This window comes from Aquarana catesbeiana, linkage group LG04 (genome assembly GCF_042186555.1).
Source record: "Aquarana catesbeiana isolate 2022-GZ linkage group LG04, ASM4218655v1, whole genome shotgun sequence".
Classification (NCBI taxonomy): domain Eukaryota; kingdom Metazoa; phylum Chordata; class Amphibia; order Anura; family Ranidae; genus Aquarana; species Aquarana catesbeiana.
Genome location: NC_133327.1, coordinates 518,076,346 through 518,098,931, shown reverse-complemented (window position 1 = coordinate 518,098,931; position 22,586 = coordinate 518,076,346). Strand labels below are relative to the sequence as shown.

The following is a 22,586-nucleotide window of genomic DNA, read 5'->3' as shown; positions in this document are numbered from 1 at the left end:
AATCTCTTATATACGTTTTAACTATAATAATACATGAAGAAGCTTATTTTCACATGGAAAGCCTATTTTAATTGTAATTGCTAGCTTTCATGAATATAACAGCTGGTGACATTGATATAAGGGTTCTTGTTTGGGTCACCATTCAAAAAAAGGCCTGCAAAAAACAATTGCAGCCATCAACAATTAGGAAAAATGCCCTGTAAAAAAATACATGCAACGTGTTATCAGTAGTACATGTGGGCAGGGACAGGCTATAAAGAGGCTACAGAACATCAGCAGCATTAAGATGTAACACAAATAAAAAAGTAAAAATTCCTTCCCTCCCCCCAGCCCCAATTCTCTAAAACAGTGGTCCTCAACCCCCTCTGGCACCAGGGACTGGCCTCAGTGATGACAACCCCTTCACGAAACGGGGAGTGGGTTGCTGCTGCCTGTTAACTCTAGGGGGTGTGCAGCCTGTAACCTCCGGAGGGCGGGGGCATGTGCAGCCTGTCACCTAGAGGCCCACCCGGTTCTCTTCCCTCCTCTTCTTTTTCTCCCCCTTCACCTTCCTCTCCATAGGTAAATTGACCACAGAGAGGGAAGGGAGTAGTGGTGCTAGGAGAAGAGGAGGATGAGCCCTATGTTAGTGGGAGGTTGGCACTCCAGGTTTTGCTAATTCGCTCCCCTGCTGCCGACCCCCAGCCGCACGGTCCAAGGGTTGAGGACCCCTGCTCTAAGATACATAGCATTTTCCTACCTACATGACACTCGGTAGGAGGATCTACTTTAAAAGACCTGCCAGTGCCTACACAAATCTTTCCCTATGAAATTTGTCAGCAACACTCTCATGCTTTCCCTATAATAGCAAAAGCACTTTGTCAATATCTCTGCTCTGACTGCATCCTTTTAGAGTGAGGGGGCTGGCTTATCCAAAAGCCCCATTATTGGCCAAGCTTAAAGGCCAGATAGTGCACTATGGTTATTATGGCAAATTTCTCCATTATTTTGTCAGGTCTGTGAACCTCAAACATGCAGGATTAGCCACAAACTTATAGTAGCAGGGAACCCAAACCTTATCCTCCCTAGTAAGCAGGTAAAAGAAGACATCTTTTCCTAGAGCCACCTATTACATATGCTATTTAGTGACAGTCACTGATGTATTTATAGAATGGATTAAAAGAATAAGGAGTGGAGGGAGGAAGGGGGGGTCAAACGTTTACCCAGCTCTCTGTCTCTTGAGAAGATTTTCATTCCTAATTTGTTAATCTTAGAATGCAGAAGACAGAAGCATTGGCTAATTACTGGACATTTGAACATTTACTCCATCCATGTATCTAGAGAGCTGAATTGTTATTTTGCTTAGAATTAGTAACAGTAATAATGTCTATACAGCTTCCCCGTCCAATACCATGGAGGAACAACAGCATGACTCTACCGCAAAAAGAAAATCCAATATCAGAGCAAGCAGAAACAATCATAGGAATCTATCTGCTATCTTTGGGTATGTAAAGCAGGAAAATAAGCCCTTCATTAATAATACTGCTATAGATTGTGCTACTAAAATAGACATAATTTTAAAAATGGCTTCTTTACTACTTAGTAAAACAGCTTTTTTACTCCTTGTTTTGATAGTGGCACAATAATGGTATGTTAAAGGAAGTAGTTTCATAGTATTTTTCTATTTTATTTAATGCCTGATGCCAACGACAGTTTGTTAATACATTAATAATTTTTACTCCACTGTGAACGACATTAATAGGAATCTATTTATAATTGTTTTCATGCAAGATCTACCCAACTGTTACTCAAGATTAAAACACTTTTCTAATTGTATTCAAAATGTGTGGATCCTGGGTGAAAGTTGTGTGAATCTTGTGTGATAAAAAATGTTTATTATAGTTGTTTTACATACATAAGGTCAGTAACTTTTTTATGAAGGTATACTATAAGAATAACTGTGATCAAGAGTATGTGTCATTTACACAAATGTATATGTCAAAATGACCGAGCAGACAATTAATGCACCATGTTCATGTCTGATTACTTAAATGGTGTTAGCAAAAATCTTTGCTCATGGCTAATCTTGACTTACATAACCATTGTAATTAGACACTTGTAGAACCCCTGAGTCTATCTGTATTTATGAATGGCAGATTGTTTTAAAACAGGCTGTTTAAATGTTAAATTCTGTGATTTCATTACATTATTACACTGCATAAGTAAAAAAGAGAAAGGGGAACAAACTCTTTGAATGGAATTGAGTATTTTAAATATATTATGGCTTAGAGGTGAATTCAAATACCCCAAAGAAGCCTGAAGCCTGACCAGAGAAACTAACAGTGGACTTATTTTTCTAAGGAGTTTTTGCTATGTCATTTTTTTTATGACCAGTATGATATTCTAGGTCAGACAATACAATAAAATAACTAACTTTTGTGTATGGGTGGTAAAGTTAAAATTCAGTTTATGTCCTCAGTGAGCTGTAGGCCCAGCTATGGATATAAATTGCTCTCCCATCTGCTACTTGTGAGTACAAGCACATGTTCTGTAGACATACGGGTTGATTTACTAAATGTGTTTTTTCTATTTGTTAGGGAAGTTGCACTTTGCAAGTGAATTTTTCAGAGAACTTAGTAAATTAAGTGAAACCCTGCTGAGTTCCATCATCCGATCTTATGCAATATTTTTTTTTCCTTACACTTGATTGGGTATTCTTTGCAAAGCGAAATTTCACTACATTTCCTAAGCTTCAGGGTAAATTCCCTTGTACAGTACATAGCCTAATTACTTTTAGTAAATCAACCATGTAGCCTTGTATACAGTTTCCCACTGCTAGTATATGAATTAAAGTGATACAAAATTTAATGAAAAAAAAAATATTTTTCTTCTGATGTAATAGTTTCTTTTACATGTGTGATAACATTTATCAGCCCCATAAAAGTTGCTAATCCTATAAACAAAAACATCTCTAATTTTGTGTATAGCTCATTTGCCTTGTTAGGGTCATTCAGAATTATAATCACTTGCTCGTTGATTTACTGAAAGCTAATAGCATGTTCACTTTGCAAGGGAAATTATACTTTGCAACAGAGTTTTCACCAGAGCTTAGTGAATGAGGTGAAGCTCTGCATATTACCATCATCCAATCGCGTGCAAGCAAAAATGTAGTTCATTTTTATTTTCCTTGCACGTGATTGGGTATTCTTATCAATGTGAAATGTCACCACATCCACTAAGCTTCGAGGAAAGTAAAACTTTCCTTGCAAAACAAACAGTCTATTTGCCTTCAGTAAACCTACGTGTTTTTTCACCTTAATGCATCCTGTGCATTAAGGTGAAAAAACACCTGGCAGTGACCGGCCCCCCAGCCCCCCGTTTTACTTACCTGAGCCCTAGAACTTGACCCACGGGGACGCGCTGTCTCTCTGCCTGGGGTTCTCGGTTCTTGATTGGATAGATTGATAGCAGAGCAGCCATTGGCTCCCGCTGTTGTCAATCAAATCCAATGACGCGGGCACTGGGGGGGGTGGGGCCGAGTCCTGCATTCGGCCTCTATGGACGCTAAATGCTGGACTTGGGAGCGCCGCTAGGTAACCCCCCGGGAGATCGCATCTCCCAGGGGGTTATCTGATGTGGGGAGGAGCCGCGAGAGCCGCTGAGGAGGCTAGAAGAGCAGGTTGGGGGCCACTCTGTGCAAAACGAGCTGCACAGTGGAGGTAAGTATGATATGTTTGTTATTTATTTATTTTTTTAAACGAACCCTTACAATCACTTTAACTTCATTGTGTGTGCATATACACAACTTATTCATCTATGTTATGATTTGTATATAATACATTTCTTAATGTATTTAACTAACTGAAATTGGTAATTATGTCAACAAGCACAACTATAAAACAGTAATACTTTTGAGAACTATTTTAAAAAAAAAGTCATAAACTGTACTTGGTAAATAACATTCTATAGACGAGATTGCATTTTCTGCTTACGAGAAGACAGAACGAACATGATTTATTGGTTTTAAGAATCTAGTGCAGCAAAGTGTCTTGGGCATCTGTTTTGTACCCTTTGAAGTTTATGTAAATACTCTCCCTGCAGTCATCCAAATGCTAAATACCCAAATAGATGCAGTGTATATATATGTATTGCCATTATATAACCAGAAGTGTTTCTGCTCTACCCAACTGCCAGATGGAAACTGACATGTTAGAGTCAATTCAGGACATACAAGAATAGGTGTATAATTAAATATGGAGATCCAGCTGGTTTTCAGTTGAGTAGATAATACACAGTCTCATTTATAGAACAGGAGGCTTAATTTAACCACTTCAGCCCTGGAAGATTTGGCTGCTCAATGACCAGGCCATTTTTTTGCGATACGGTACTGCGTCGCTTTAACTGACAATTGCGCAGTCATGCGACGATGTACCCAAACAAAATTGACACAATTTTTTCCCCACAAATAGAGCTTTCTTTTGGTGGTATTTGATCATCTCTGCGGTTTTTATTTTCTGCGCTATAAACAAAAAAAGAGCGACAATTTTGAAAAAAACATAATATTTAAAAGCAAATATTTTCCTCAGTTCAGGCCGACATGTATTCTGTATTACATAGCGATCGGTGCATAAAAATGCACTGATTACTGTGTAAATGTCACTAGAAGGGAAGGGGTCAACACTAGGGGGTGATCAAGGGGTTAACTGTGTTCCCTAGTGTGTGTCCTAACTGTAGGTGGATGGGAGTGACTGGAGGAAATGACAGTTTTTCCTAGCTAGTAGGAACTCACGATCTGTCTCTCCTCTCCTCACAGAACAAGTATTTGTTTACACACACATGTCCCTGTTCTGGCTCTCGTGCCAGGGATTGCGTGTGGCTGGTGGTCATTGCGACCGCTGGCTACGCGCATTGGCACCCACGCAGTGCAGTGGGCTATCCAGCTTAAAGAGACTGACGTACAGCTATGACGGTTCGCGGGATCATGCCGACCTGCCGCAGTATAATGATGGCGTCTGGTCGGCAAGTGGTTAATAAAAGCAGTTGCCATTATTTTACTGTAGAAATTGGGGATTGCAGGGCTGTCAACTCACATAGCTTTAAAGTGATTGTAAATGTATTTTTTTTAAGTAACAAACAAAAGTTGTCTTACCTTCTCTGTTCAATGGCTTTACTATTGCAAAAACCATTACAAAACATTAGAAACTTCCATTACAAGTCAACAATCCTTTTTATGTTTATTAGGTAAATTTACCAAACCTATGTAGTGAGAACAACAACAACTTGGGTGGAGATAAGTTCAGCGCTGAGGTACTGTGTGGCAGAGTGCTTTGGTCACTCCTCATAATGTGCTTTGGGAAGGTCTGAGACTAAAGCCAATGGCTGCTTTTACAAAGCACTGCTTGAACCAAGCAAGTAGGTTCCCATCAACATTGTTAATCTTGATCCTTCAAAGCAGAAGATGTAGCTCTCTCTCAGAAAATAAACAACTTATTTTTTTTCTTATTTGCTCATTACAAGGAAAGAAAATAGAAGAAGAAAAAAAGAAACGATGTATGAAGGCCAACACACTACAAATGGCTCTTAAGGACAATTGCCCATAATAGCCAGTAGGATTCTCCTGCTCTCTCAGATAATGATATTAACCCCACGCTGTGCTATAGTGTGTTATAAATAAATAATAAAAAAATTAAAAAACAATAAATCAGCACCTATATTATAAACCCCTTAAATATGTGCAGCAAAAAAAGAGTTAATAAAAAAAAACTCTAAGTAGAATACAGCGCTGCAATCCAAAATATAATACAAAAGGGCATTATAATGGCAAAAACAAAAATCATATATTTAGAAATAATGCCATCAATTTCTCTTCAAGTGGAAAGATGCCAGCCAATCACAAAGTGGTTTTCTCCAGCCAATTAATGGACATACCCCTCTTGGTAGGAAACTGCCTTCAGATATCAGGGGATTATATTCTCATCAATTTATAGTGTGCATACTAAAACGACCACAAATGACCACGACCACACATCCCCTGATGAAGTCACGTGGGTCGTGACGTCACACGTAGGGACGGGACAGGCACTCTATGTGGATTAGTAATACAAGCTCGCCGCTCGTCGAATCTCTACCCTGTATCATTGTTTTTAATGTGAATGCTTTTATCTGCTTAAATAAAACCCAGCTTATTGCCAAACTATATTACACCATTGTGGGATCTTCCTTTGCTGTTTTTTCATCTTGGTGACCCCGGTACACTACTTGGAGAGACGTATGTCCCCAGATGAGATAAGCCAGGATAGGACCTAATTATTGTCACCCCCCACTACTGGTTGATGTTGGGATTCTGCCATTTAAGGGCCGCCATGCCTAAAATTGGTTAATGCGATTACCCCATTACCTGCAGGTAAGGGGCCACTGCCCACCATTGCGTGCTGTGTTGCATGAAGAAAGAAAATATCACCATTGACTTCAGTCACTTTTATTAGCCCGAAGTGGATTACTTTTTATGCACGTTTATTTGTGGACTCTTTAATTAGCCTAAGTGGATCACTTTTTGTGCACGTTTATTTGTGGATTCTGTTTGTCTATTATCACATTGTTCCAGTTAAGTTGTCACTCATATTTTGCTTATTTGCACCAGTCACCTTAAGTTTATGCTTGTTTGCTGTGTGCCTGGCTGCACATTATTTATATATATATTCCACAGTCAGCTACTGTTATTTATTTATCTATGATGATTTTGCACATGGTATTGATCACATGTTATTTTACCACATGTCTTATGCTTTATAATTAACACGTTAGTATCATAGAGTCACCATATTGATTTTGATACACCTACACTGATATTTTATTTTCACATACTCACATACCATATGTTCTCAAAAGGATTAGCGCAGCACCACACTTTCACTGATTTATCTTACTTATAGGGGTAGGGTGTACCCCATTTGGTGTAGGCGGCTTTTCCCAGTTTTATACTCTCTTTATTTTCCTTCCTTTCTCCGTATATGGTAGCGCAAGAATAATTTTCTATCCATTTAGGCATCTTGTTAATGTCAGAGGTCAGAGAAGAACGGCAGACTGGTTGGAGATGAACAGCAACAGTAACTCAAATAACCACTATTTAAAACCAAGCTATGCAGAATACCATCTCTGAATGCACAACACATCAAACCCTGAAGCAGATGGGCTACAGCAGCAGAAGCCCACACCAGGTGCCACTCCTGTCAGCTAAGAACAGGAAACTGTGGCTACAATTCGCACAGGCTCACCAAAATTGGACAATAGAAGATTGGAAAAACATTGCCTGGCCTGGTGAGTTTTGATTTCAGCTGCGACATTCAGATGATAGGGTCAGAATTTGGCGTAAAAAACAACATAAAAGCATGGATCTATCCTGCCTTGTATCAATGGTTCAGGCTGGTGGTGTAATAGTATGGGGGATATTTTCTTGGCACACTTTGGGCCCCTTAGTACTAATTGAGCATTATTTAAAAGCTACAGTCCACCTGAGTATTGTTGCTGACCATGTCCATCCCTTTATGACTACAGTGTACCTATCTTCTGATGCCTACTTCCATTAGGATAATGCTCCATGTCACAAAGCTCAAAGCCCAAATCATCTCACCACTGGATTTTTGAACATGACAATGAGTTCACTGTATTCCAATGGCCTCCACAGTCACCAGATCTCAATCCAATAGAGCACTTTTGGGATGTGGTGGAATGGAAGCTGCGCCTCATAGATGTCGACAAATCTGCAGCAATTGCGTAATGCTATCATGTCAATATGGACCAAAATCTCTGAGGAATGTTTCCAGCACCTTGTTGAATGTATACCATGAAGAATTACTTTTAGAATGCATGAGAGACACATTCGCAAAATCTGTCTGTGCCACTTCTCTCTCTGTACTCCAAAAGAGAGTTGGTCCTAATTAGCTCCACTTTCTTAAGATACAAACTGTTGGTAAGTTATTTTGAATTTGGCACATTCATTGCACCACAATGTAAAAGCAGCGCATTGTAGAACTACCTGAATTTGGTGCAAGAGTCCCTTTCAGGACCAAAAGTGTCGCCAATGCTTCATGAATTTGGTGCAGTACACTAACAAGAGGGATTAACACTAGGAAAGTGGTGCAGCAGTTTTAATGAATTCCTACCAGAAACTTTGTCTGTACTGTGTTACACATTTTCTTTTACTGCACAGTTTGTATTATGACATGATAGCTTTGTAATATTATTACCTTTAGCATTTATTAGAGATTATAGCACTGTATTCTATTTAGATTATTTTAATTAACTTGTTGTTGTTGCACATCTTCTCTCTGTGGAAACTTCCATTACTTCCATTAACTTCCAGAGGTGTGAAAGAATTTTAAAACTTTGCTTCGTAGGAAAGGGTAACTTTGTTTTTCCAGATATCTTCCCATAAATAAATAATTATATAGTTTTTGGGCTTTTGTATTACTTTAGAATAATACTCTCCATTTGCATCAACCTGCTATCCCTACTTGTGTTAACATGTCTTATTCCTTTTTTCACAGGTTGGATGTCTTGGTTTGGCAACAGCATTGTAATGTTTATATTATACAAGCAGAGAGCCCACTTGTTGCCCACAGATTATCTTACATTTAACCTGGCAGTGTCTGATGCCAGCATATCTGTATTTGGCTACTCTAGAGGCATCATAGAGATCTTTAATGTCTTCAGAGATGATGGTTTTCTTATCACCTCAATATGGACATGCCAGGTAGGAATAAATTATAGTTTTCTTCACAGATAATTTACTTACAGATTGTGGGCTCACTAGTTTATTAATGGCTTAAATCTGTAATGGCAATTTGTCTAACCCTATACTTGCACCCATAAACTTACTATTCGCCTGAGCATTTTTCTGAAATATTTGTGAGGTTCCAAAAAATGTTACCAATGATTTTGGAAATATCATTGCTCATTGCACAACTTTATAAAAGTCAATCATGCATCTGAGTGTTTGGCATTTTAATATTTACTTACAATGCATAAAACCTCCTAAACACGATCAAAGAGTTGCATAGGAATGCAGTTCAGCCAATTATTCAGTTCTAAAAATCCAGGAAATATTTTTATATACCATGGTAGGTGCCATAGTAGTATGTAGTTGTAGAAAGGCATTCTCCATTTATACTTTCTTTAGTTTATTGATTTTGTTTTTGATTAGCCTGCATTGGAAATTAAAAAATGAAAACTGATTTTAACAGGACACCAGGACTTTGTGGGTATATGCCTACCAGGCTCTTGAAAATGCAAATTATGATAGCCTGTGTAATTAGTAAAGATCAAGAGTATCACAATTTACTTACCTCCTACCCTCCCTTCAAGTGCCCTAACTCACTCTTTAAGGTTCTAATGTCCAACAAGCGTAATATGTGTCCTACTGGCTCCCTGTTTGGGGCCCACTGCATCCTGGGCCACCAAGTGTTGGGCACCTGTGGAATTTGCAGAGCTGCAGCAGGTTGGCAGCACTGGAGTAAAGACAGTACTGTCATGCAGAGTTAAACTCCACCCAATAGTACAGATGTAGTACAGGCAGCATTGAGGAGAGAGCACTGTGGGAGCTTGTGACCAGGTAAGTTTACATTTCATTGTTACTGTACTGACCACCAATCTGGAGGGAGGGGTTTAAAAAAACTGCCACTGGTTACTAATGGAGGACTCCCAAAGCTGAAGAGTTTAAAAAATGCTGCCACTGACCACCAATTAGGGGTGAGAGTGGGGTTGAGGAACACTGCCACTGTCCACTAATGGCAGGGGGTTAAATAGCACTGCTAGGGAATCTGAGCTAGATACTGTGTCCAACTATCCACCCAGCAACAGGAAAAAATACTATATTTTGCATACAAATCATCAATTGCTAATTGGTTCCTGGGAGTCGGGGTACAAGATTCTATTGAGATAGTATAAAGGGCCTGCCATGTTACATAAAATGTACCACCAAATTCTGAAAGATGAAGATGCGGCACTACGACAGGTATTATGTTTCATATTTTCTGGCAATGTCCAAACATTCAGCTGCTCTGGATTGATGTAACATCCATGATTAAACAACTTACTTCAGTAGATCTGAGTCAAAATACAGCTGCTTTTCTTCTTCATATTACCGGGAGACCCACTTTGAAGTATAAGACCTTGCTTACAGAGGCGCACAGGCGGCTTCTCCCCTTTCCATCGCCACGACCCCCTTTGTAGGCATCCGGCCCCTTTCAGGACGCCTGGGCGCATGAATTACAGAGGCCAGAGGCTCTAATAGGCTTCAAAATAGGGTGGGCTCGGACGCAGAGCATTGCACTTGGAGCCCACCCAGGTGTGTTATATTAGCGAATGCATATTCGCTATTATTACACTGAATCGCCTCTCCGCCAATCAGGAAGTGTGGGTATGAGACGCGTTTCCTGATTGGCTGAAAGGAGAAGCTTTTTGATTGGCTGCTGAAAGCCGCCGAGCAGGGAAGGAGATGCCCGCAGAGGAGAGCCGGGGAAGCCGCCCATTGTTGAGGTAAGTACACCGATTGACTGGCCAACCCGACCCAACTCAGGGGTTGTGGGTGCACTGTTTGCTGCCCCCCCAAATATATAATTACCACCAGCTGCCGCTGCTCACTTACTGTACATTTACTTAACACAGCAAAGGCCTGTAATCCGTTATTGTGGAAACAGATCCATCCACCCTCTAAGTCTTTGTGGTATTCTAAAATAAATTACATTTTGGCTATGGAAGATCTTACTCTAGATAACTCTGTGGACAAATTCAGGTCAATATGAACACCCTGGTAATATTTTACAGCAACAGACTCATACTTAATGTAATGTAACAGAGGAGTTGATTTACTAAAACTAGGAAGTGCAAAATTTGGTGCAGCTCTGCATAGAAACCAATCAGCTTCCATGTTTTTTGTCAAAGCTCAATTGAACAAGCTGAAGTTAGAATTGGCTACCATGTTAGATTGGCTACCATGCACAGCTGCACTACATTTTTCACTCTCCAATTTTAGTAAATGAACAAAGGATTCCTCAAGGAGTGGGACTTTAAAGGACCGGAAAATAGTAAATGGTATATTATAAAAATACAAAATGTATTAGTGAAACATGAGAAAATTGGGATAAATTAAAACAAGCACATAGCATGTAAAACAGCACTGAAAAGCATTGAAAGACAGTGGATAACCTATACATCGACTGTCCATGCGCGTGGGACAGAAGAAATCCAACTCGTTTCAACAAAAAATGGTGAAGGTCTTCTTCAGGGACACTAGGTTATACAATTCAAGATTTTTCAAGGTTAATCCTATGTGCTGATGCTATGCGTTTAAGCTATGACTTCCACTTGTTGAATCATCAGATTTCTTCTGTCCCACTCACATGGACAGTCGATGTATAGGTTATCCACTGGTTTTCAATGCTTTTCAATGCTGTTTTACATGTATGTGCTTGTTTTAATTGATCCCAATTTTTCTATGTTTCACCAATAAATTTTGTATTTTTATAATACACCATTTACTGTTTTCTGGTCCTTTAAAGTCCCACTCCTTGAGGAATCCTTTGTTCATTGTCTGTAACCAGGGATATGGACTAGAAACAGTTTACCCAGTTTGTTGGCAAAATTCTTTCCAATTTTAGTAAATCAACCCCAGAGAATCAACTCTCACTCTTGGCACATTGGCCCTCTGACTGCACTTCAACAAATTACCACCTATAACCTGACCATCTTGACCCTTGGCATCACTGTTTCTTTTTCTTTCCGTTCCTTACTTTTTCATCTGTCTGGTCTTTATTATCCCTTACCAACCTCCAATTGAGTCATCGGTATAGGTAACTTGTGATCATCAAACTGTTTGCCCTTTATTACATAGACGATTATTATTGTATCACCAATTAGCCCATCCTTTGTTGGGGTGAAGGGATGATAATCATGTCAATCTTTTTTTTAACCATCTCTTTTATTTGTACTACAAGTTTTATCTATAATCTGTACATTATGTATGTGGATAATCTCTGATTCATCACTCTGTAAATGATTGTGGTATTTATTGAAGTGGACTATATGTTTATACACCTTCCTAGGCTGACAAGGAGATTGAATTGTTTGCAATGTTAAAGTATAAATAAAGAATTATAAAAAAATTAGCAATGCTACTTAGCAACAGTGTAGGAGGAGGGCTATATGTGTGTGGGGGGTTTAACCACTTTACTTCCACCAAAGTATGTCATACATTGGCAGCAGCGGGGGGTTTGCACAATCAATTAGACTGTTGAATTTTAGATAGAGGCAAGCCAGCCTGATTGCTTTCACAGAACCCCGAATGAGTTCCCCCACTGGGGATCACATGGTTGAGGGAAAGGCGACTAGTGAACATGCATTCCCTTATTTCTCCTAGCTATTAAGAATCCTACAGTATTTTCAAGCTACACCTCCTACCTGGGTCAGTTGATAGCCTCCCATGGCTTCCACTACCAACTCTACGCTGACAACACCCAAATCTATCTCTCTACCCCTCAGTCTCCTCACGTATCATTAATTTACTAACAGATATATCGGTCTGGATGTCACACCACTCAAACTCAATCTATCCGAAATTAAACTTATAATTTTTACTCCCCCACATGCCCTTTCCCTTGATCTCTCTGTCAAAATTGATGGCACAACTATCAGTCCATCCCCGCATGCCAAAGTTCTAGGTGTAATCCTGGACTCTGATCTATCCTTTAAGCCCCACGTCCAATCACTGTCCAAATCTTGCCATCTCAACCTTCACAACATCTCCAAAATACGCCCTTTCCAACCAATGACACCACAAAGCTCCTGATTCACTCCCTGGTCATCTCTCGCCTCGACTACAGCAACTCCCTTCTCATTGGCTTACCTTTACATAGGCTATCTCCCCTTCAGTCCATCATGAATGCTGCTGCCAGACTCATCCATCTTACCAACCGCTCCAAGTCTGCTACTCCTCTCTGTCAATCCGTCCACTGGCTTCTGCTCACCCAACAAATTCAATTCAGAATGCTAACAATAAGTTACAAAGCCATCCACAACTCAGCTCCCAGCTATATCACTAGCCTAATCTCAAAATACCAAACTAATCATTCTCTTTGTTCCTCCCAAGACCTCCTGCTCTCTAGCTCCCTCATCACCACCTCCCATGCTCGCCTCCAGGACTTTTCCAGAGCATCTCCCTTCTTTTGGAACTCCTTAACCCAATCTGTCTGATTATCTCCTACTCTGTTAGATTTTGGATGATCCCTGAAACCCCTCCTCTTCAGAAAAGCCTATTCTGTCCACACCTAACAACTGTATGTTTATTTTCTCCATCAGTTCATCCCCTACAGTTATTACCTTTTGTATAACTTTACCCTTCCTTCTAGATTGTAAGCTCTAATGAGCAGGACCCTCTGACTCTTCCTGTATTGAATTGTATTGTAACTGTACTGTCTACCCTCAAGTTGTAAAGCGCTGCGCAAACTGTTGGCCCTATATAAATCCTGTATAATAACAATAATAATAATCCAGAAATAATGAGGTTTTCATCACTTGTGATTTCTGCTGTCACTTTTTCTGATTGTTGTGGCCAAGAAAGAAGTTGATACAATACAATCCATGCTACAATAGCTTCAATGGAGTGCAGGGGAGTCATCAGGGGTCTAATAGACTCCTGATGTCTCATTAAAGAGGACCTGTCACTATGAGCATGTTTTCACTTTGAGGGCTTTTAGTCCCCTTTGTGATAGCAATAAAGTTAAGAACAAAAAAAAAACTGTAAGTAAGTAAATACACATGTCGGGGGTGCTTACATATGGAAATGTTGATTACTACACACGTTAGAGCAAAAATTAATGGGACATATTCATGGTTAACTCTAAACTGATGACCTGTAAGAGCTCTTAAAGCGATGCCTTTTTTTGGTATCTACATTTTTTGTTATTTCACAGGCACATGCAATTTTAAGGCTTGACATGTTGGGTATCTATTTACTATAACCAAAAAATGGGTTTATGTGCAATAGAATTAATTTTAGTGTTTTTAAACCACATAAAAATTGTGCTTGATAAACTGTTTTGCTAAAATCGATATTGTGTGACATAAAAAATTGGATCTACCACAATTTTATTATACAGGGTATCAGCTTTCAGAAAATATATACTGTTTTACTGGGGTTTTAACTAATCTTTAGGCCTAAAAATTAATATTTTAGTATGTGTGCAAAATACGCAAAAACAGCTCAAAAGGTTTATTAGTCCTGCAACTGACAACAATGTGGGGAAGGGTGTATTTTCTCAGTCACTGACACCAGTGCTGTGGGTTACTTAGCAGTCTCTGACATCTATGTTGGGGGTTATTATAGTGTCCCCTGACACCAATGTTGGTAGTTATTATTGTAGTCACTGACACTAGTGCTGGAGCTTATTATTGTATCCATATAAATCAATGCTGGGGGTTATTATTGTGCCACTGATGCTAACACTGGTGGTTATTATTGTGTCACTGATGCCAATGCTGGGGGCTATTTATTTGGTCACTGACAGCCATGCTGGGGGTTATTATTGCAGTCACTGACACCAAAACTTGTGATTATTATTGTATCCACATAAATCAATGCTGGGGGTTAATATAGTGTCATTGATGCCAATGCTGGGGCCTATATTTTGGTCATTGACACTAATTCTGTGGGTTATTTTTTTGGTTACGGACATTGCTGGGGGGGTATTATTGCAGCCATTGACACAAACGTTATTATAGTTTTCACTGAAACTAGAGCTGGGGTGGGTTTATTACATTCAGTAACACCAATGACGACTCCAACTTTCTCTTGAGTGTTCATTGTGGTAGACTGCAAAAAATGCAGCATGATCAAAATTTGCAGCCATCATGATACATTACAAATTATTCATTTTGAATAGGCTAAGTGTCAGAATTACAAATTAAACTTTCATTATTCAGGGCTGTTCTGACTACAGCTGGATCATCCAAAAGATGAAGCCCAGATCCAACCCCCATGCTCCCACAGTAAAACATAAAGCAGGCATAAAGCAGTTGACTTGCATGTAAATTCACAATGCAGGATACACTTGTAGGCAGTTATTATCTGACGGGAAGGGCTATGGCAATACAATGAAGAAAGAATGGCTTCTGTATGCTAAATGCAATCATTATTATTGTTAATGGAAGGCATGGGAGAAGCAGTAATGGTAAAGCTGCTACCTTGCCTAGAGCCCAATTCTGCCTTAATCTATCTCCAGTTATGACAATCTGGCAGAAAGTGTTGGACAATGATTTATTCATGTATGTGGAACTACATTATACTGTAGGCTTGAAATGCAGCCTAATAATAGGGTGCATTAAGATGTAAAATAAAGAAAAATATATAGAACGTTGTTCCTGCTAGCAAACGGTAGGTTCTTTCTAGGAAACTACATGTGCTTCTAATGCCGTGTACACACGATCGGATTTTACGGCATACTAGGTCCGGCGGACTTTTCAACGGACTTTACGAAGGACTTTCTGAAAAACGGACTTGCCTACACACGATCAACCAAAGTCCGACGGATTCGTACGTGATGACGTACGACCGGGCTAAAACAAGGAAGTTCATAGTCAGTAGCCAATAGCTGCCCTAGCGTTGGTTTTTGTCCGTCGGACTAGCATACAGACGAGCGGACTTTTTGACCGGACTCGAGTCCGTCGGATAGATTTGAAACATGTTTCAAATCTAAGTCCGTCAAACTTTTGAGAAAACAAAGTCCGCTGGAGCCCACACATGATCGAATTGTCCGACGAAATCCAGTACGCCGGACCAAGTATGCCTTAAAGTCCGATCATGTGTACGCGGCATAAGACTCCCACATACAAGGGATGACTTCCATCAGCTGAGACAATCTCATGCTTATAAGTCCTGTGAACAACTGCTGGCCATCCTTCCCCTTCTTCTCCCTTCCCCTTTCACTGTTTCTAAAAGTGATGTTCGATATTTATATGTAAATGGACACATTTAAACTTAATTTAAAGGTAATGAGAAATTAATTTAAACTTAATGAAAAGCTAGCAAAAATCATGTTTTTTTTTTTTTTTTTTCTTTTTTAATTTCCCTTGCAAATAATTGGGTATTCAAAGTGAACACAGCTTCACGTTTTTTTTTTCTTTGCTAATAATCACCTTGCAAAGAGAACATTCACTTTAATAGGTGGATAGCCTTTACTTCTTTAGTAAATCAACCCATGTTTCATTTTTTTTTAACCAGAAACAGTCAAGAACCTCTTACTTTAAAAAGTAGGTCTTTAAATGTGAACCCTCTTTGGACTTCTTCTATTTCTTGTAATTATAGAATGTACTATACAACATGCTAAATAAATGTTTTTAAGATTTAGTTTTGAGGAAATTAAAGAACAGTTGAAAAAATATATACTAGGTCATTATTTGGACAACTTCGATAAAAATGTCTTTGATTACAGTGTAATACTATGTGCTGTTTTCAAATAGTTAGGAAGTAAAACTCAGCAAAAACCAACTGACGAAAAAATCGGATGTGGTTTATGTGACTTGTGCAGCAGCTTTATTAGCAGATAATGGAAGGATTAGATCTGCAGACTAAGTTGACACACAATAGCTACTTTGCAATCTGTTTTCAATCCATCCTAACTCTGTTAAAAGGGGATTAGGAAAAAATGTGTGTAACATTTTCAGAGACAGCTGCCACACCGTAGACGAACAGAGACAGTGAAAGGGAAACTTCTCAGCATAAAACAACCTTTCTTCTTATTTACAGATGATGTGATAATAATTTTGTGTTGCGTTTTGTGTAATGTGATAACATTTGTTTTTTGTTTTTTTGTGTAACAAAAAGTAACCATATGCAATACAATATTCACAAGCAATAGATCAGAGTTATATGTCACCTAGGGTAGATGCATTATGATGTTCTGTGATGCCAAATAAAGCTCACGTTCAGTCAAGTAATCTCTCTTCTTGCAAGGGAAAATGCATGATGCTTTCAATGTGTATACACCAAATGCTAAATGGTCTTAGTTAGCCACAATTATCACATCAGGCAGGATTGATGGCAACCTCAATGAAAGGAACATATTATAATTACTTATGAGATCTACTTGTCTTTGTGCAATTTTAAGATAGGATATGATACGGATTATGTGCAAATCCTGTTGGAAAAGGGGGGTGTAGTTTATTTAAGTCATGTATGTGTCAAATTCCATTCATGTCTCAATAACAATCTTTGCTACTTCCCAACCATAAAATGTATGTAACTGTTATTGCTTACAGTCAGGACTATCTTTAATATTGACTGGACCCTGGGCAAACATTTTCTTGGGCCCCGTCTTCCATGCAATTTCGCTCTCCACATGCTTTAAGACATACAATAAATAGTAGCTAGACTCAAAATCAGTTTTCTGATTCAGATCAGGCAGCAAGTGCGATTGGTTGCCAGAGGTTACAGTGTATCATTACCGCTCACTGACTGTCTGCTAGAGGTTACCTTATCGCACAAATTACGGCTCACTGTTTATTTTCTAGAGGTTACAGCACATGACTTCTGCTTGTTGCTTGGTTGCTAGAGATTACTGTACATCAATACTGCTCACCGATTGATTGCTAGAGGTTAGTGGACATCTATACCACTCACTAATTGGTTGCTAGAGGTTACTGCGCATTATTACTGCTCACTGATTGGTTCCTAGAGGATACTGCATATCCTTACCGCCCAATGATTGGTTGCAAGAGGTTAGTACACAGCATTACTGCTCACTGATTGGTTGCTAAAGGTTACAGCACATCTCCTCACTGCCTGCACACCATGGACTGGGGAGGTGAGGGGACCTATCAATACACAGAAAACTCCTAGGAATCCTAGGACTCCCGGGATCAGTGGCAATACTGGGGGAGGGGGGTGTGATCAGTGGGATTCATGGGATCAGTAACAGTGGTGGGGGGATGAGATTAGTTAGGAGGCAGAACGCTGACACCACAGAAACATGCTGTCCTTTAGCAGGAACACAGCAGTGCCATTAATTAAAATTGAGAGCAAATGTGGGACTTTGTATGAAGCACACATCAGCACAAAAGGAAGTCAAGCGACTGGGAAATACTGTTTATTCATGTTGTATAATCTAACATACATTCATACCCATTCATGGGTATATGACCTCCAAAAGCATTTGATCATTTACAACATATGTTACATAGTATTCCACAATCATTGAGACAGTTGTAGAATAGACAATGGATACGTATTATAAACATTGCTAAAAAAAAAAAAATTAAAAATAAACATAATTCATATAATGAATGATTATAAACATGAATAAAACCATAGAAAATATGAATTGGTCCATGGTAGAATGGTAGTAAAGTATAAGGCTTGATGCGTTTCGCGTCCTTGTAGCCGCTCATCAGAAGCATAAACCATGGAAAATATCTAAAAGCAAGAAATATTAGTTCTAAATGGTCTCAAAGGATAATTAATTGTGGTTAAGATAGGGGTAGAAAAACATAAAAAACAAAGCAAATAAAAGGTAAAGATTGTATATGAAGGTTTGTTACCAGGCTGCATATTAAACTTACATCTGCATCTGCGCAGCTGCAGTGCGGCATCGAAAGTTGCCAAAAAATCGCAGGGTCTCATCTCCGGGCACCGTGGTCACCAAAGGGGCGATAACAACCAGCAAAGACAATTCTTAGGCCATGTGTGTGAGTGAACAACCCTTGTGAACTGTAAAAGCAGTGAGCCTGGTGGGAAACCTAGGATGCAAGGTTGAATGCATAAGAAAGGAAAGTGACTAATGTGAATGTAAATAAGTTATAAAGGTGAAGATAATGAGTGAGTGAGCGGTGAGTGGTAAAGGGTGTCGAAAAAAAAAAAAAAAACAAAAATAGAAAAATTAGAAACACAGGAGTGATGGTGAATAAATACCTGTGAGTTACAAATGGAAAGGATGATCACTATAAATGGGAGTGATCCAAAATGTGTGGAGTGAGAAATGTGCCTGTGAACTAACCCACGGAGGTGCCTAAGTAGCTGCATCTACCACAGCCCCGCCCCAAGCGTCAATTGGCCAGATACCACTCGAGAGAGGAACGCTTTCACCTGGGCAGCTCAGCCGTTGGGCGATTAGTGCCTGTTCGCCTCTCTCGTGTGTCAGCCAATGGGAGACACTCAGACGGGGGTGGCGTGCCACGTGGATGCAGCGCGCCCAAAACGTGCAGCGTGCAGGAGATGGTATGTCGTCCCATCCCACCTCCCAAGGGGACAGTGAGGGGGAGGGGAAGGATGTGCTGCACATCACAGTGTTCGGATCAGAGACCGAGACAAATGAATCAGCAACGCCAATAATATACACACAGATGCGCCGATGCAGACATGGGACATGCCAGCCTGGATAAACCAAATAAAAGGGTTTATGGGAGTACGTGATTCTCTATAATATAGGGGAAAAAAATTTACACAAAACAAAAAATAGATATTAACTAGAAAATGACAGGGCCATGGAAATCCACGGCCGTGCGTGAGTTTAAGAAGGCTTTATAATAGACTGCTGCCGTGTGCTTCCATCCCTAATTAGTTTATAATGAGAAAAGAAAAGGAATTTTGGGACTTTAAATGAGGCAGTAACCAAAGGGGTAACTGCCTCCATCCCTATCATTAATTAAAATTGAGAGCAAATCTGGGACTTTGTATGAAGCACACGGCAGCACAAAAGGAAGTCAAGTGACTGGGAAGTATTGTTTATTCATGTTGTATAATCTAACATACAACTTCATGGGTATATGACCTCCAAAAGCATTTGATCATTTACAACATATGTTACATAGTATTTCACAATCATTGAGACAGTTGTAGAACAGACAATGGATATGTATTATAAACAAGCTAAAAAAACAAGCTAAAAAAAAAGAAAAAAAAAAGAAATTAACATAATTCATATAATGAATGATTATAAACATGAATAAAACCATAGAAAATATGAATTGGTCCATGGTAGAATGATAGTAAAGTGTAAGGCTTGACGTGTTTAGTGGCCTTGTAGCCGCTCATCAGAAGCATAAACCATGGAAAATATCTAAAAGCAAGAAATATTAGTTCTAAATGGTCTCAAAGGATAATTAGAACAGCACAGACAATGTGTAGGCCGTGTCTACTGCTATGTAATAACATGTTCATTACTGCAACATGCGGTAACACATGGAACATGGTGTACTGGCATTTATTTTAAAAGACACTCCAATGTCCTAAGGTAGTGCAACAGTGTTGTAGTGCACAACAATATACATCAACCCTTACTAGTGATTTGACTTTTTTATATCAAAAAGTTTTATTTTATAGATAATCAAAAGTAAACATACTTTACAGATGGTTGACAGTGAAGTATAATCTAAGCATAATACAATCCTCAGATATCGATGTATAGTTGAACTTCGTTACAGAGCATCATAACAGAAAAATGATTTGCTTCGATTGGGGTCATATCCCAGTAACATATAAAAGTGTGCACGTCCCCCTTAACCAATATAACATAACACTTGACAGCTGGTTTGTGAAAGTAAGGGGTATGCCTTGCTAACAGAGCTCTTGTGGGGATAGAAAGGGCCAGGGGCGATCCTTTTAAACACCCAGCACCCCCAAAGGGATCAGACTGTGCTGGGTGGAGTTCTCTATTTCTGGACCTCTCCCTCTTCCGCCAGACAACACCGGATTGACTCCAAGCTACCCTGGGTCTCCGACCAGATTCCGGGACCCAGAGCTAGGGAGTAGTGTGAGCTCCACTGTCTTCCCGAACAGACAGGGGAAGAAGAAGAGATTGGAAAGAATAGCATTGAGAAAGGAGAGGATAGAGGTGAAGAAGGGAAAGGAGAGGGAGTAGCTAGTTATTGTCTACCAAAAATAATTTGTACAATGTGGTTGAGAGGACTCAAGTTGGCCCACTGACTGGGAAGAGCGAAATGCCCATATACTGAGCTCATGGGTCCCACGTGGCTTCAAATTTAGTGTGGGTATCTGACAGTATACTGGATAATTTTTCTTGGGACATAATCCAAGAGATTTTCCTCTTAGCAGCTGTAATGGAGATGTTTGGCTGTTTCCACGCCTTAGCTATTGTAATTTTAGCACCCACCAGTATAAAGTGGATTAGCTTCCTAGTGTGAGTAGGGGTTCTTGGGATCTGTTCATTGAGAAGAGCTATCATTGGAAATCTGGGTATCTGGCGACCGACCAGTCTGTCAAGTATATTAAATATTTTTCTCCAGAATGATCGTAACCTTGGGCATTCCCACCAAATGTGGGCCATTGTGCCCAAAAGTTGACATCCTCTGAAACACATAGGGTCTGCCGAGGCAAACCTGGATGCTAATCTACAGGGTGTATAATACCACCTCAAGATTACTTTTATACTGGCCTCCGTGAATGATGTGTTAAGGATCCCCTGAAATGATTTAAAGCAGGTCGATTACCATACCTCCAGATCCCAATTGAAGTGCAGCTCCTCCTCCCATTTCAACATGAACAGAGATTTAGAGGCTGGGTTTAAGAGCGATGAGTAAATGATCGATATTCCCCCCCTCTGCTCCGGATCCTGCCCACACCATAATTCATATGTGTAATTCTGGGTGGAAGTGGTTTTTCCAACCAAATGGTATGTAAATAATGTGAGATTTGTTGAAATCTAAAATGTTCTGTTGTGGGGAGCTCAAGCTTGTCGATGCAGTGCTTGAGGGAGAGAGGACCTGCAGGGGAGAAACAGTGCCCGATTCGGTACAGTCCCTTGTCCAGCCACCACTTAAATGCCCCGATGGCCTGGAGGGAAGTCGGGATTGTTGAATAGATGGGCTAGAGGTTTGCTGACTGATGTTAGGGTCCTGAACTTGCTTAACTTGTCCCACAGTGCCAGGGAGTGGGAAAGGGTCGGAGTCATTATCGGCGGTCGGGATTTTGGGGTAGCCCACATTAAGAAATCTATGGTGTGGCGAGGGACTGCTTGTCTTTCAATTTGGACCCAATCTGGTTTTTCAAATCTCGAGTATATGATTGAGATTTGAGCTAATCTGGCGGCAAAGTAATATTGAAGGAGATTGGGAAGCCCCAAACCCCCTTTCTTTCTATAAGTGTGCAGGGAATTTTGTGGTAGCCTGTATCCCGCTTTGCCCCATATGAATTGCAATATTTTGCTTTGAAAAGATTTAATGTGACTCCTATTAATTGGAATGGGGAGGGAGCGAAACAAGCATAGAAGTTTGGGAAGTAGAGTCATCTTTATCGAGTTTATCTTCCCTATCCATGAGAGATTGTGGCTAGCCCATACTTAAGTTCTGTTTCCAATTTACTGAACATGGGAGGGTAATTGGTATTGTAAAGAGATTCTATCTTGGGTGTTAAGTTAATTCCAAGATATTTAATAGATCTATTATTCCATTTAAAAGGAAAGGACGTTTGAAGTAGAGAGACAGTTTGTAGTGGGAGGGAAATATTCATGGCTAGAAACTTAGAGTAATTGACTTGAATCCCTTGAATATTAGAGAATTCTTCTAAGGAGTGTCTTAAGTTTGGTAAAGTGGTTATGGGTGAG

General features: G+C 39.7%; 1 protein-coding gene across 1 annotated transcript in view; it reads left to right on the top strand.

Moving 5' to 3' along the window:
• Nucleotides 1-1,227: 1,227 nt before the first annotated feature.
• LOC141141565 (visual pigment-like receptor peropsin) overlaps nucleotides 1,228-22,586 on the top strand; it is a 70,198-nt gene continuing 48,839 nt past the window's right edge. The window contains exons 1-2 of the mRNA XM_073629155.1: nucleotides 1,228-1,483; nucleotides 8,526-8,731. Coding sequence (XP_073485256.1) covers nucleotides 1,363-1,483; nucleotides 8,526-8,731 — 327 coding nt within the window. The 5' untranslated portion in view covers nucleotides 1,228-1,362. The remainder of the gene's footprint in view (nucleotides 1,484-8,525; nucleotides 8,732-22,586) is intronic.